Source organism: Peromyscus eremicus, chromosome 1 (assembly GCF_949786415.1).
Source record: "Peromyscus eremicus chromosome 1, PerEre_H2_v1, whole genome shotgun sequence".
NCBI lineage: Eukaryota > Metazoa > Chordata > Mammalia > Rodentia > Cricetidae > Peromyscus > Peromyscus eremicus.
Window position 1 is genome coordinate 17,327,337 of NC_081416.1, and position 13,781 is coordinate 17,341,117.

Sequence of the window (13,781 nt, forward strand, 5' to 3'; positions counted from 1 at the left end):
TGCCATAGTGTGTACTGTTCTCTAGCTTCCCGTTTTCTCTTAGCAATGTACCTAGAAGATCCCTCCACACCTGCATGTGGAATTCCTTTTTTCTTTTGTGCCCCATTACCTTTGATGGGAGCTCTTGCATGAGCATGATGGGGTTTATTTCTGGGCAAGGCTGTTACTAGTGGTCATAGCAAAGAGTAAGATGATCCTGCTCTCCTTGTAATCATATATATACTGCTTACAGCTTCTCGAGGGGCAGGTCATCATGAGTCTCGTGCAGGTAACCACTGCTAAGTTTATAGGTACAACAGCCACGTCATGCCCAGAAGACAGGATTTCACAGCTCTCCTTCCCAACCTTCAACTTGCACACTCTTTCTGTCCTCCCTTCTGTGATGTATTCTCTGGGCTCTGGAGCATTTTTTGTTTTTGAGATGGTCTCACTCTGTAGTCCAGGCTAGCCTGGAACTATGCCCAATCTAGCCTCTAATTTATGGTGATCCTCCTGCTTTAGCCTCTCACATGTTGGGGTTACAAATATAAGGCACCAGAGTTACTTTAAAAAGAAAAAAAGAGCTGGGTGGCACTCACCTTTAATCCCAGCACTAGGACCTCTGTGAGTTCAAGGCCAGCCTCATCTACAAAATGAGTTCCGGGACAGCCAGGGCTACACAGAGAAACCTTGTCTCAAAAACCAAAACCAAAATCAAAAAGCTAACAACAACAACAAAAAAGAGCTGGGTGGTGGTGGTGCACACCTTCAATCCCAGCACTTGGGAATCAAGTAGATCTCTAAGTTTGAGGCCAGCCTGGTCTACAGAGCACGTTCCAGGACACCCAGGGCTACACAGAGAGAAACCTTGCCTCGAAACCAAAACCAAAAAACAAAACCAAAAAAAAAAACAAACAAACAAACAAACAAAAAAAAAACAAAACAAAAAAACAACACCAAATCAAAAGAAAGAAAAGAAAACAGGGTAACTATAGCCATGGCTGGTCTAGAAATTACTATTTATTTATCATCAGCAAGACTTGAGAACTTATAGCATTCCTCCTGCCTCAGCCTCCCAAGTGCTGAGATCACAGGTATGAGCCACCACAGCCAGCCATTTTTTTCTTTTTATAAGTAGCTTCTTGGTGGGTCTTAGTCCCCTCTCTGCATAACTTTCAGCAAATTTCTTCATCTTTCTGTGCTCAACTCACTTATAAAATGGGAATGAATTACTAGTAATATTTGTAGTTAACTATATTAAGATACTATGTCACACCCTTAACTGTGTCTGGTACACAGCAAGTACTAAATAAAGGCTTCTAACTGTGATGTAATGATGTGCAAAAATAACAGACAGATCAATTTGGTAAGAACAAAAGGCTAAAGAACAAAACAGAAAATTGGTCTGAGGCCCAGTATTTCACAGCTCTTAGGTTTAAGCTGGAAGATCTCAGTTTGAGCCTAGACTGAGGTAACATAGTGACCCTTGTCTCCAGTGGGGAGAAAAATAGGAAAAATAGAAAATAGGTAAGTAAAATTATAAACTCAATATACTATATAAAAGTGCAGAGATTTCTTCTAATGGTGAAGAGTCTTGGACAAAGAAATGCTAGAAAAAAAGGTGTTTGGCAGGCTAGGCATGGAGAGAGGATCTGACTTAAAATTGATACTAAACATATAAAGGAAGAAATAGCTATGAGACAGGCAAAGGAAGAAAACACTGGCGTGTTGACTAAAAATGGTAGAATGTTCTCAGGACTCACATTTTAAGTCAGTGTATCTAGACGTCAGCTGAGACCGCGCCAGTCTCTGACAGCTCCCCCCTGAACACATGTCACCCCTGCACACCGCACTCGGTACTCCCCTGTGAACACATGTCACCCCTGCACACCGCACTCGGTACTCCTCTGTGAACACACGTCACCCCTGCACACCGCACTCGGTACTCCCCTGTGAACACACGTCACCCCTGCACACTGCACTCCTCTCTGAACACACGTCACCCCTGCACACTGCACTCCCCTGTGAACACACGTCACCCCTTCACACTGCACTCGGTAGGTACTCCCCCCTGAACACACGTCACCCCTGCACACTGCACTCGGTAGGTACTCCCCCCTGAACACACGTCACCCCTGCACACTGCACTCGGTAGGTACTCCCCCCTGAACACATGTCACCCCTGCACACTGCACTGGAATTACAGGCAGTTGTGAGCAGCCTGACAGGGGTGATGGTGACCCAATTTAGGCTCTCTGGAAGAGCAGAAAGTGCTTTTTTTTTTTTAAATGTTAATTTAACTTTATTTTATGTGCATTGGTATGAGGGTGTTGGATCCCCTGGAACTGGAGTTACAGACAGTTATGAGCTACAGTGTGGGTGCTGGGAATTGAACCACGGTCCTCTAGAAGAGCAGCCAGTGCTCTAAACTGCTGAGCCATCTCTCCAGCGCCACAACAAGTGCTCTTAATCACGGAACCTTATCTCCAGAAAACCCTTCAAATTATATTGACAAATATTACTAACATTTTTGTATTAATGCAATTATTTGATTCCACCAGTTTGCATGCTTACTAAAATCAATTAAAAACTCAATGTATATACAACATACAAAATTAGTAAGTACTATTGAGTTTACCAAAAATAATGTAGTTGATATTTTAAATGTTTATATCTATGTATTTGTTTATTGTTAGTTGTGTGTTTCCCTGTGTAGATATGTCATAGGGATGAGAGAGATTGGATCCTCTAGAGCTGGAGTTACAAGCAGTTGTGAATCAAGGAACATGGGTGCTAGGAACCAAACTTGGATCTTCTACAAGAGCAGCACAAACTCTTTATTGCTAAGCCACCTCTCTAGCTCCTACACTGTTTATATCATCCAGAAGTAGGAGGTATTTTTAAATGGGTATATTATGGCTGGGTGTGGTAATGGTGCATGTCTTTGATCCCAGCACTTGGGAAGCAGAGGCAGGTGAATTCTTGTGACTTCAAGGCCAGCTAGTCTACACAAGTTCCAGGCCAGTCAGGGCCCGCATAGCGAAACCCTGTTTAGGGGGTGGTGGGAAGAGGTTATTTAGTTGTCTGGGTGTGGTGGCACATACCTGCAATCCCCTAACTTAGGAGGCAGAGGCAGGAGTCAAGTTTAGGACAGCCAGAGTTACTGTTTCAAAACACAAACAGAATGTTCTAATAATAGAAGGGGATTTTGGATAGGCTGGGAAGGCATTGTTTCCTCTATTTAAAGCAGCATTAGAGCATGTCTACCATTTTGCTACTCAATGTTACTTTCTGATTGAAGTGAGCCTAGGAAACGAGAGTCAAGCCACAGTGAAGAGAGAGAGAACGGAAGAAGTAAACTTGGTTTTGGACCAAACCTGCATTTTCTTATGAGTGAGCCAACATGAGTGTGTGCTCCACTGTAAGGACTGCTCTGACTTCTTTCGTCCTCTCCTCTGCCCACTTGTGGTGTGCTGTTGATGTGTGTCTTGCACACTTGAAGTCCAAGCTGTGCTCTTCTCTCACCTGTGCTCCCACCCTGCTTTTTCTTCCCCTCCACTTTGAAGGTTTTCTTTGACATTACTTAAAATAATCATTGCTGGGGCTGGAGAGATGGCTCAGCAGTTACGAGCACTGGCTCCTCTTCCAGAGGTCCTGAGTTCAATTCCCAGCAACCACATGGTGACTCACAACCATCTATAGTGGGGTCTGATGCCCTCTTCTGGCATAAAGTCATACATTCAGATAGAGCACTTAAAAAAACAAACAAAAAACCATTGCCATCAAGACTTCAACAATGCAGGGCTAGAGAGATGTCTTAGCAGTTAAGTGCAAATTCCCTGCACCCTCATGGCAGCTCACAACTGTCTGAACTCCATTTCCAGGGGACCTGACATCCTCACATAGACATACATTCAGGCAAAACACCAATGCACATAAAATAAAAACATCAAAAATGTGATCAAATTCACATTTCCTCTCATGGAGGCTTTACTTTACACATAAAACCATCTTCTCCTATAATTAAGGCCAGTTTTGCCACATATTTCCGATTTTTATAAATTTTGACTCAGTTGTATGGTCCAGCTCCTTCCTATCCCCTAATTGTGCTGACATTTAGTCCTGTATCTGAACACCTAGGCTAGAATTCCACGTTAGAGCACACAGTAGCCTTTCCACTTACAGTCTTTTTTTCTTTAGTAATTTATATACACACATTTCTAGTTAGGTTTATTTTCTAGATTCTTCCCCCCACCCCATCACTAAATTCTTTCTTTTGGCATACTTTTAACTAGTTAATAATCAAATACCTGAAGGTCATTGGCTTCTCTTTATAAATTTTACTCCCCAGTGTCCATACCAAATCTACTTATCAGAGTCTTTTAGTCGATTCTTAGGCCTTGATGCACAGACTGAATCATTTATCAAATTATTTTTTATCAAACCAATTTTTATGGTTTCCCCCACCTCTTGTCTAACTGCTTTGCCCAATAAATGTCTGCATAATGTTTTCTAAAACTTAAATTTATTGAGGGTTGGGGTTGGGTATATAGGTGGGTAGATGGTGTGTGAGTTTGGGTGTGTGTGTGCCAAGGTCCTAGTATAGAGGTCAGAGGACAACTTTGGGGAGTCAAATGATTTCCTTCTGCCATGTGTTGTCCCAAAGACAGAACTGAGGTGAAGTTATCTGGCTTGCACGGGAAATGCTTTTACTTGATTAGCTATCTTGCTGGCCTCGTAAACCAATGTTAAATAACAATGAGAAGTATTTAAAACTCTTTTTTTTTTTTTTTTGGTTTTTTCGAGACAGGGTTTCTCTGTGTAGCTTTGCGCCTTTCCTGGAACTCACTTGGTAGCCCAGGCTGGCCTTGAACTCACAGAGATCCGCCTGGCTCTGCCTCCCGAGTGCTGGGATTAAAGGCGTGCGCCACCACCGCCGGCTGAGAAGTCTTTAAAACTCTTTACAGGAATGTTTCTATTATTTCCCCTTTAAACATTATGACAACCTCTAGATTAGGGCAGATATTTAGAATGTATTTCTAGACTGATTCCAACTTTGAATTTAAGTCAATAATGAATACTGATTTTATTAATCAATTATAATGACAATGAAAGGATATTATTAAAAAAATCTTCTTTTGAGCCCAGTGTGGTGGCACATGCCTTTAACCTCAGCACTTGGGCGGCAGAGGAAAGGTGAATTTCTGTTAGTTCAAGGCCAGTCAGCATGTTCTACATAGCAAGTTCCAGGCCAGGTAGGGTTACAAAGTAAGATACTATGTAAAAAAACAAAAAAAAACCCCAAACCAAACCAAACAAAAAACCCAAAAGATCTGTTTGGTGTTTACTATGAGAAGAAAACTTACATTAGATTGTCTTCATTAAAGTCTGGCTGAAGGGTCTCCAGAGGAAACAAAGATCCAAAACCAACACCCATGTTTAAAAACACAGCTGCTATATCGGACAGTGATGGGATCCAGGGCCAAACTGGTGAGTCACTGAAAGTATCTGGTGAACACAAGAAATTATTTTAATTCAAACCACTCATGCACAAAGGCACATTGCAAAGTGACAGTCCACCTGTGAAGCAGATTATTGTAATTTTTTTCTTCTTTCACTTTTTTTGAGACAAGTTTCACTATACAGTCTATGCTGGGGTTATAGGCATATGCCACCATACTTGATTTTCATCACAATGACTTCACAGAAATGATAGCTGCTTATGGAATGTTAACAATATAGTTAAGGTACATCATAGAAAGTATAACTTACCAGATTGTGTGAACTAAATAATACAAAGAAAATATCTGAGTGATCCATTAGAGTGTAAGTCATAATGAAGTAACATGTTTTGAAACGATTAGACACAACGCTGGTTAAAATCCTAACTACCATTAACACTGGAAGTCTTTATCATCTTCAGTGGCCTCATAGTCTTCATCCCTCAAATAAGTGATTGGTGAAATCACCATCTTTCTTGTATTAAAAGGGCTTTCAAAGGTGAGAAACCAACACTCACACTTAGATGGCTTCAATCTGCCTCAACGCACTATTAACACAACCCTGCTGTTAATTCATAATCAAATTAAAATCAGTTGTTTAAATCTAAGCCCAGAGGTGTATACTTGTAATCTTAGTACTCAGAAGGTTGAGACAGGATTTAGAGTTCAAGGCCAGCCCAGGTTACAAAGTTAGTTTGAGATAGCCTCAGCCACAAGAGACTGTGTCAAACAGTAACAATAACTAACACTAAATAATAATTTTTAATTGGGTGATTTAGCACATAAGCTTCCAAATATTTCTACTGACCCTATAAAATAACTCACATGTTAAATATTAAGGGTTGTCACCTGTAAGATCTGAGATTTTTTTTTCCCTCAAAGAACATAGAAAATCAGACACTTATTTTTGAGTGGTATTTCATTCCTTTTTTGAAGATGTGTGATTACAGGGTTAGAGAGATGGCTCAGTGGTTAAGAGCACCCACATGGCAGCTCACAACTATAATTCCAATTCCAGGGGACTTGACACCTATGGCAAAACACCAATGCACATAAAATAAAAATAAATAAATAAAAAAAGTGTGATTCCCAAAAGTAATTTTAGAGCTAGGATATATAGTTCAGGTAGAGTGCTTGTTTAACATTCATGAGGTCCCATATTTAACTTCCAGTACCAGCAAAAATCAAAACAAAAACACAATTCTAACATTAAGCAATATGAAAGTGATCGTGTAATAAGCAACAGCACCTACTACAAACCAATTTATATACTCACCATTTCTAATGGTTATTTCCATCAATGTACTTAAAATTTGTACAGACACAATACAATTTGTGTGAACTGACATCATCTGTCAAAAACAGACAAATAATTGTTAGAAAGAAAACGTGAGTTTAGTATTTGCTAGGCTCATATTAAGCTATTGAAGTTTAGTAATATGGAGAATGTTCTTAATACTAGCTCCTTAGGAGGCTAATACAAGAAAATTGTGACTGAGTCTAGCCCAAGCAAAGCAGTAACATCCCACTTCCAAAATAGTTTCATGTGCACTTTACTTAACACAATCATCTAAGAAGGGTTTTCATTATATGTATAAACAGACAGACCAATACCTTACCAATGGGGCATATGTTCATTAACAGATCCATAAGAGGTGGGACCAAACACAGGTCTAGTCTCAGGTCAGGCCTCTTTGCATTCTAACAGGCTACCTGGTTTCTAGAGTTTGTTCATAATTTTTACAACTTCTACTTGTAATTAGGTAAATAACATTTGAAATCATAAAAAGCTACTTTTCTAGGATGTAGCACCATTCCAAACTAAACATAAAGAAAGGGCTGGGAAGATGACTTAGTTGTTAAAATGTTGGTGAACAAGTGTGACGACCTGAGTTCTATCCTTTGTACACACATAAAACCAAAGCATGGCTGGGTGTGGTCGTGCACACTTTTAATTCCAGAATGTGGGAAGCAAAGGCAGGCGGATCTCTTCTGAGTCTGAAGTCAGCCCGGTCTACATAGAGTTCCATACCATCTATGGTCATGTAGTGAGACCTCATTTCAAAATACAAATAAACCCAAGCATGGTGTTGTACATTTTTTTTTTCTTTTTAACTTTATTGTTACTTTTATGTGTATGAGTGTTTTGCCTGATTTTATGTCTGTGCACCACACGCATACAAGTCCCATGGAGGCTAAAAGAGGGCATCAGATCCCCTGGGACTGGAGTTTAGATAGTTGTTAGCTGCCATGTAGGTGCTGAGAATTTAATCTGGATTCCCTAGAAGGACAAACTACTGCTTTTAACCATTGAGCCATCTCTCCAGCAGGATGACAAGCATTTGCAATTCCCAGCTTTGGGGAAATAGACACAAAGGATCCTTGGAGCTCACTGGTCAACATAGACTAGCCAATAAGTCAGCTCCAGGTTCAGTGGAAGACTCTGTCTCAAAAAAATCAAGTAGAGAGCAACTGAGGACCCTCACGTCAACCCCTAGCCAACACATGAGCACGTGTGGGCACCCCCCCCCCACATACACTTCCTCTAACTCCCACCCCTCAAACTATAAAGAAAAAGACATAGGCAGAAATCACACAGGGCTGGGAAGATAGTTTATTTGTTAAAATGTTTCCTGTGCAAGAAGAGGGCCTGAGTCAATCACTAGAACCTGTGTATAAAAAAAACCAAAAAAAAAAACAAAAAAAAACAAGCGAGTGCCAGTGCTGTGTTATATGCATTTTATCACAGTGCTAGTGAGGCAGAGAGGTGAATTCCTGAGGCTTGCTGGATATGATGGTTTGAATAAAAATGGCCCCCATAGGTTCATAGGGAGTGGCACTATTAGAAGGTATGGCCTTGTTGGAGAAAGTGTGACACTGGGGTGGGCTATGAGGTTTCAGAAGTGAGCCAGGCCCAGTGTCTCTCCCTTCCTGCTACTTGCTGATCCAGATATAGAACTCCCAGCTCCTCCTTTGTGTGGCCATGCCTCCTGCCATGATGATAAAGGACTGCACCTCTGAACTGTAAGGCAGCCCTAATTAAATGTTTCTTTTATAAGAGTTGTTGTGACCATGGTGTCTCTTCACAGCAATAAAACCCTAAGGAAGACATTAGCCATGTAGCCTAGTCTAGCCAGCAAGTCTAGGCCAATAAGAGACCTGTTGTATGATATTTTGTTTGTGTTCTGACAAATAAAGCTTGCCTGGAGATTAGAGGGCGGAGCTAGGCACTAGTTAATCATAGAGGCCAGGGTGGTGGCACACACCTTTACTCCCAGCACTTGGGAGGCTCATGCCTTTCATCCCAGCACTGGGAGGTGGAGACAGGAACATAAGGCAGGTGGAGACAGGATCTCAGCCCCCTTTTGGGCTGAGGATCCAGAGAGGTAAGATGTCTCTAGTGGCTGCTGCTCTGATTCTCTGATCTTTCAGGTTATTACCCTGATATTTGACTCTTGGTTGTTCATTGCTAAGACTAATTAGATTCATGTTTCAGAGTCTTGTTCTCAAAGAACAAAGTGGATGGCGCTTAAGGAACAACATCCCAGCCGGTCGGTGGTGGCGCACGCCTTTAATCCCAGCACTCGGGAGGCAGAGCCAGGCGGATCTCTGTGAGTTCCAGGCCAGCCTGGATTACCAAGTGAGTTCCAGGAAAGGCGCAAAGCTACACAGAGAAACCCTGTCTCAAAAAACTGTAAAAAAAAAAAAAAAAGAGAAAAGGAACAACATCCCAAGTAGACCCCTGGCCTCTACATTTAAGCCCAGACACAGGAAAGTCAAATCACAGGTTAGTAATTGAAGTTACAAATAAATAATAGACCCATACATTTTTAATTAGGGGAAAGGACTTGAGTCAGGGTCTTAAGCAGCCCTAGCTGTACTCAAACTAGCTATGCATCTAAAATTGACCTGAACTCTTGATCCTCTTGTTTCTATCTCCCAAGTGTTAGGTTTACGGGGGGCACTATCACACCTAGGCACTAACTGTTCTTTTTAAGGAGGAAGGATTCTCCTTGCTTACAGTTTTAAGGGATCACCTTTTTACAGTAGAGAAGGCATGGAGGCAGGACAGCTGGGTGGTCACACTGCACCTACACTCATGCAACAGCATTCACTCATATTTTTGAGACAGAGTCTCATGTTGTTCAGGCTCAAATTATCCTAAAGAGAGACCACAGGGTCTCTCACTGAACCTGGAGTGTACTATTTCCCCTAGATTGGGTAGCAGTAATCCCCCTCCCACAACTTACTGGCCTCTACCCGGCCCATGGCACTGCTGTGATTACAGATGTGCACAACTGTGAACAGCTGTTATGTGACTGCTGAGATCTGAACTTTAGGTTCATAGGCACTTTACCCACTAAGCCATCTCCCCAGGCCCAACTAAGGCACCTTTAAAAAGATGTTCAGTTGTCACCAGAGACACAAGAAAGAACAGTAACTAGTGATTAGCTGCCTTCAAGGACAGGACAGCTGGGTGGTGGTGGTGCATGCCTTTAAAACCACGAACTTGGGAGGCAGAGACAGGTGCATCTCTGAGTCCAAGGCTGGCATAGTCTACAGAGCAAGTCCCAGGATAGCCAGGGCTACACAGAGAAACCCTGTCTCAAACAACCAAAACCAGAAACCTTATTAACCACCTTCCATTAAAAAACAACAAAAAACCTTTCTTCTTATACTTTGCATAGCTATCTTAGCCTATTAAATTTTTTTTCACAGTACTTGACTCTAAAAATAACAACAAAATGACATCCACTCACACAAACCCCACCCCCCACCCCCATCTCTTCCATGTTAGAATGTGGGCTTCATTTGTGTTTAATCCAGTACCTGGCACAGCTGATACTAAAAAATGCCAACCACATGGAAAAACTGAAAGAAGAATATGCTAGAATGTCTAATTCTTGACAAACACCAGATTCCTTAAGTAGAAATGCTATATTTTCTCCTACATCTTAGATCATATGTATGGTTGTTTGAATGAAAATGGCCCCCATAGCCTCATAGGGGGTAGCACTCTTATGAGGTGTGCTCTTGTTGGAGGAGGTGTGGCCTGTTGGAAGAAGTGTGTCACTGGGGGTGGGCTTGGAGGGTCCAGATGATCAAGCCAGGATCTGCCAATCCAGATGTAACACTCTCAACTCCCTCTCCAGCACCATGTCTGACTGCACGCTGCCACACTCCCCACCATGACAATAATGGGCTGAACCTCTGAACTGTAAGCCAGCCCCAATTAAATATGTTCCTTAGTAAGAGTTGCCATGGTCATGGTGTCTCTTCACAGCAATAGAAACCCTAACTAAGTCTAATGGAGTTTTCTGATACCAATAAATACCTGGTTCCTCTGCAAAAGCAGCCAGTGCTCTTAAATGCTGACTCATCCTCCCCAGTCCATCCAATAAGAGGTAAGGTAGATCTTTGTGAGTTGGAGGCCTGGTCTACATAGTGAGTTCCAGGCCAGTGAGGGCTACATAGTAAGACTGTCTTTAAGAGAAGACAGGATTTCTAAGACAAGACTTGTGTGTGTACGTACATGAAGGCATACTCATCCACACAGGGCCCATTAAGACAAAGGTTAACACTGACTTCCTGTATGACTCTGACCTTAACTTACTGGGGGCAGGGGAAACAAATGTAAGCCATGGAAAGCCAGCGGAAGTCAGAAGACAACTTCCGGAGCCTGTTGTCTCCTACCACGTGGGTTCCAGAGACTGAGTCCAGGTTGTCAGGCTTGGAGGCAAGCACCCTTACTGAATGAGACTTCTTGCCCAGCCCATTTCATCTTACTTTTTGAGAAAGGGTCTATTGTTGAACCTGGAACTTATTGATTCAGCTAGAATAGCTGGCCAGTGAGCCCCCAGGATCTCCCTGTATCCACTTCAGCTCTCAGGTTGCCGAGGTGTGTTGCCACTCCTGGCTTGCAGACTGGTCCTAAGAATCTGAACTTAGGTCCCTTGTGCTTGTGCAGGAAGATTTTAAGTATTGAGACATTTCCCCTGCCAGTAAGGCAAACTTTTGCATAGTGTAAAAATATACTTTTATACTTAAAAACTGTTTACTCCTATTATTTTCTATACACTCAGAATTTTTAAAAAATAGAACACTCCAGTAGCCTGAGAAAAACCTGACATGAATCTTGTCCTTGGTAGGAGAGTAATTTTTCCTTTAACTGGGCATCATCATAAACAGAGAACCTACTGCAGCATTGAAAGCCCTCTCCATGGCCTCCCAGCTGTCAAAATATACTGTATTAAATCCTAAATTACTGTCTTCTTGATATGTCAAGAGTAATAAACATCTACATTTGCGCCCAACATATCTAGAGGGACATCAAAGCAATATATAAAATCAACACCACTTAAATAAAACAAAAATATAAGAAGATATAGCCAGGCATGGTGTTGCACTTCTTTAATCCCTGCACTCAGGAGGCAGAGGCAGTCAGATCTCTGTGAGTTCGAGGCCAGCCTGGTCTATAGAGCTAGTTCCAGGACAGCCAGAGCTACACAGAAAAACAAAGAAACCCTGTCTCAAAGAACCAGAAAAAAGGAAGTATAAATGGATTTGTTAAATCTGGACAGACAAGAGCAACAGTTAGGTTTGCATAAATCAATCAGTCCATGGGGGCTGCCGGCATGGCTTCGTGGTTAAGAGTAAGAGCCTGGACTGTCTTGTAGAGAACTGGAATTCAGTTCCCAGCATCCAGTTTGGTGACTCACAGTCACCTGTAATACCAGCTCAGCTCCAAGGGATCCAACACCTCTGGCCTCCACAGGCACCTGCACTCACATGCATTTGTCCACACACAGACAAATATATGAACAGAGAACATCACTCTTCCCTGCCTCATTTTAGTCCCCCAGAAATCATGGGTGTAATGCACTAATTTTTTTCTGCTTAAAGTGAAAAACAAAATTAAGAAAAAATTTTATTTATTCATTCATTTATTTAGTGTGTATGTGGGGTGTGTGTACATGGTCCACGTGGAGGCCAGAGCACACCTTTTATAAGGTGGTTCTTTCCTTCCACCATGTGGGCCCTAGGAATTAAACTCAGGTTGTCAGGCTTGATGGCAAGCACCTTTGCCCTTCAGGCATCCTGCTAGATCCAAGAAGTTTACTGAGTAGGAAATACAGTAGGAACCCACTATAAACCCCAAACATTTCTCTTACCCGAAACAGCCACTTTAACACAGGTACAGGACACTGGACGTAGTGATATGCAGAGGTAAGGAAGCCTTGTGTTGTCAAAAAAATCTGATCTGTTTTTCCTGATCTGAAAACAGAAGATCAACGATTGTTACCCATGGCAAAACACTTCTAGCACAAACACATTTGACATAATCAGAGAAACGAGGAAGCAAACCTCAGTCAATGGAGGTAGATTCCATACTAACATGGAACAGATTTACACATAAAAGTTCAACTGATGGCCTAGCTGACTCAGTCGATGGGCTCACATTTCTCTGTGGACAAAGCTACATTTGTACGTAGTGCTTAGAGTCTACCCACTCTCAGGACATGGGCTTGTCAGTTTAGGGATGAACTTCCTAAATCAGCACCAGAATCCACATGGTTTTTCTAGACCTGAAATGCCACACCCTGAGAATAATCATCCTAGTGTAGGCACTGGGTTGACTGCAGGGCTGTCCATCTCAGTACCTGTGTTTTGTGTTTCTCAATGGTACCTGTTCTGAATTTTAGCTGAGCAAAATCACTTGCTGTGTGTGGCACTGCTGACTGCAGTTCACTCAATCAGCAGAAATCAAGCACAGACTGTATGTGCTTTCTGGGAATGTGAACAGAGAGCCAGCACTATTAAGCGCTAAGAGACTATGAGTGGAGAAAAAAACATGGCAAAAACAATACACCAGAGCCAGGACTTCCTAGGCATGAAGTAAAACAAATCCGGTTAAGTCCCTGCTGTTCTGACAGCCACTGTTATTACTGTTGTCACCGCTGATCCTTTCTTTTGTGGTACTGGGAATATGTTTTGGAGACAAAGTCTTGCTCTGTAGCTCAGGGTGACTCCAAACGTGTCATCTTCCTGCAGCAACAACTCTAGGATTACAGTTGCAAACTGTCATGGCTGCATTTTACATACTCACTTCCTCCCTCTGAGATAGTACCTCCTGTAGCCCAGGCAGGCTGCTAACTTGCAAGTAGTTGAAGACCACTTGGACCTTCTGACTTTTCACCTTTACCTACCAAGTGCTGGGACTACAAGCTTCTCATTTATGTGGTGCTGAAGACCAAACCCAGGGCCCTGTATATGTTACATAGTCACTCTACCAAATGAGCT

General features: G+C 42.1%; 1 protein-coding gene across 1 annotated transcript in view; it reads right to left on the minus strand.

The window, feature by feature from the left end:
* The window catches only part of Slf2 (SMC5-SMC6 complex localization factor 2), a 53,511-nt gene that overhangs the window by 19,356 nt on the left and 20,374 nt on the right, over positions 1 to 13,781 (minus strand). Inside the window, exons 9-11 of the mRNA XM_059257482.1 lie at positions 12,653 to 12,755; positions 6,757 to 6,832; positions 5,346 to 5,487 (exon numbers count right to left, since the gene is read on the minus strand). Coding sequence (XP_059113465.1) covers positions 5,346 to 5,487; positions 6,757 to 6,832; positions 12,653 to 12,755 — 321 coding nt within the window. The remainder of the gene's footprint in view (positions 1 to 5,345; positions 5,488 to 6,756; positions 6,833 to 12,652; positions 12,756 to 13,781) is intronic.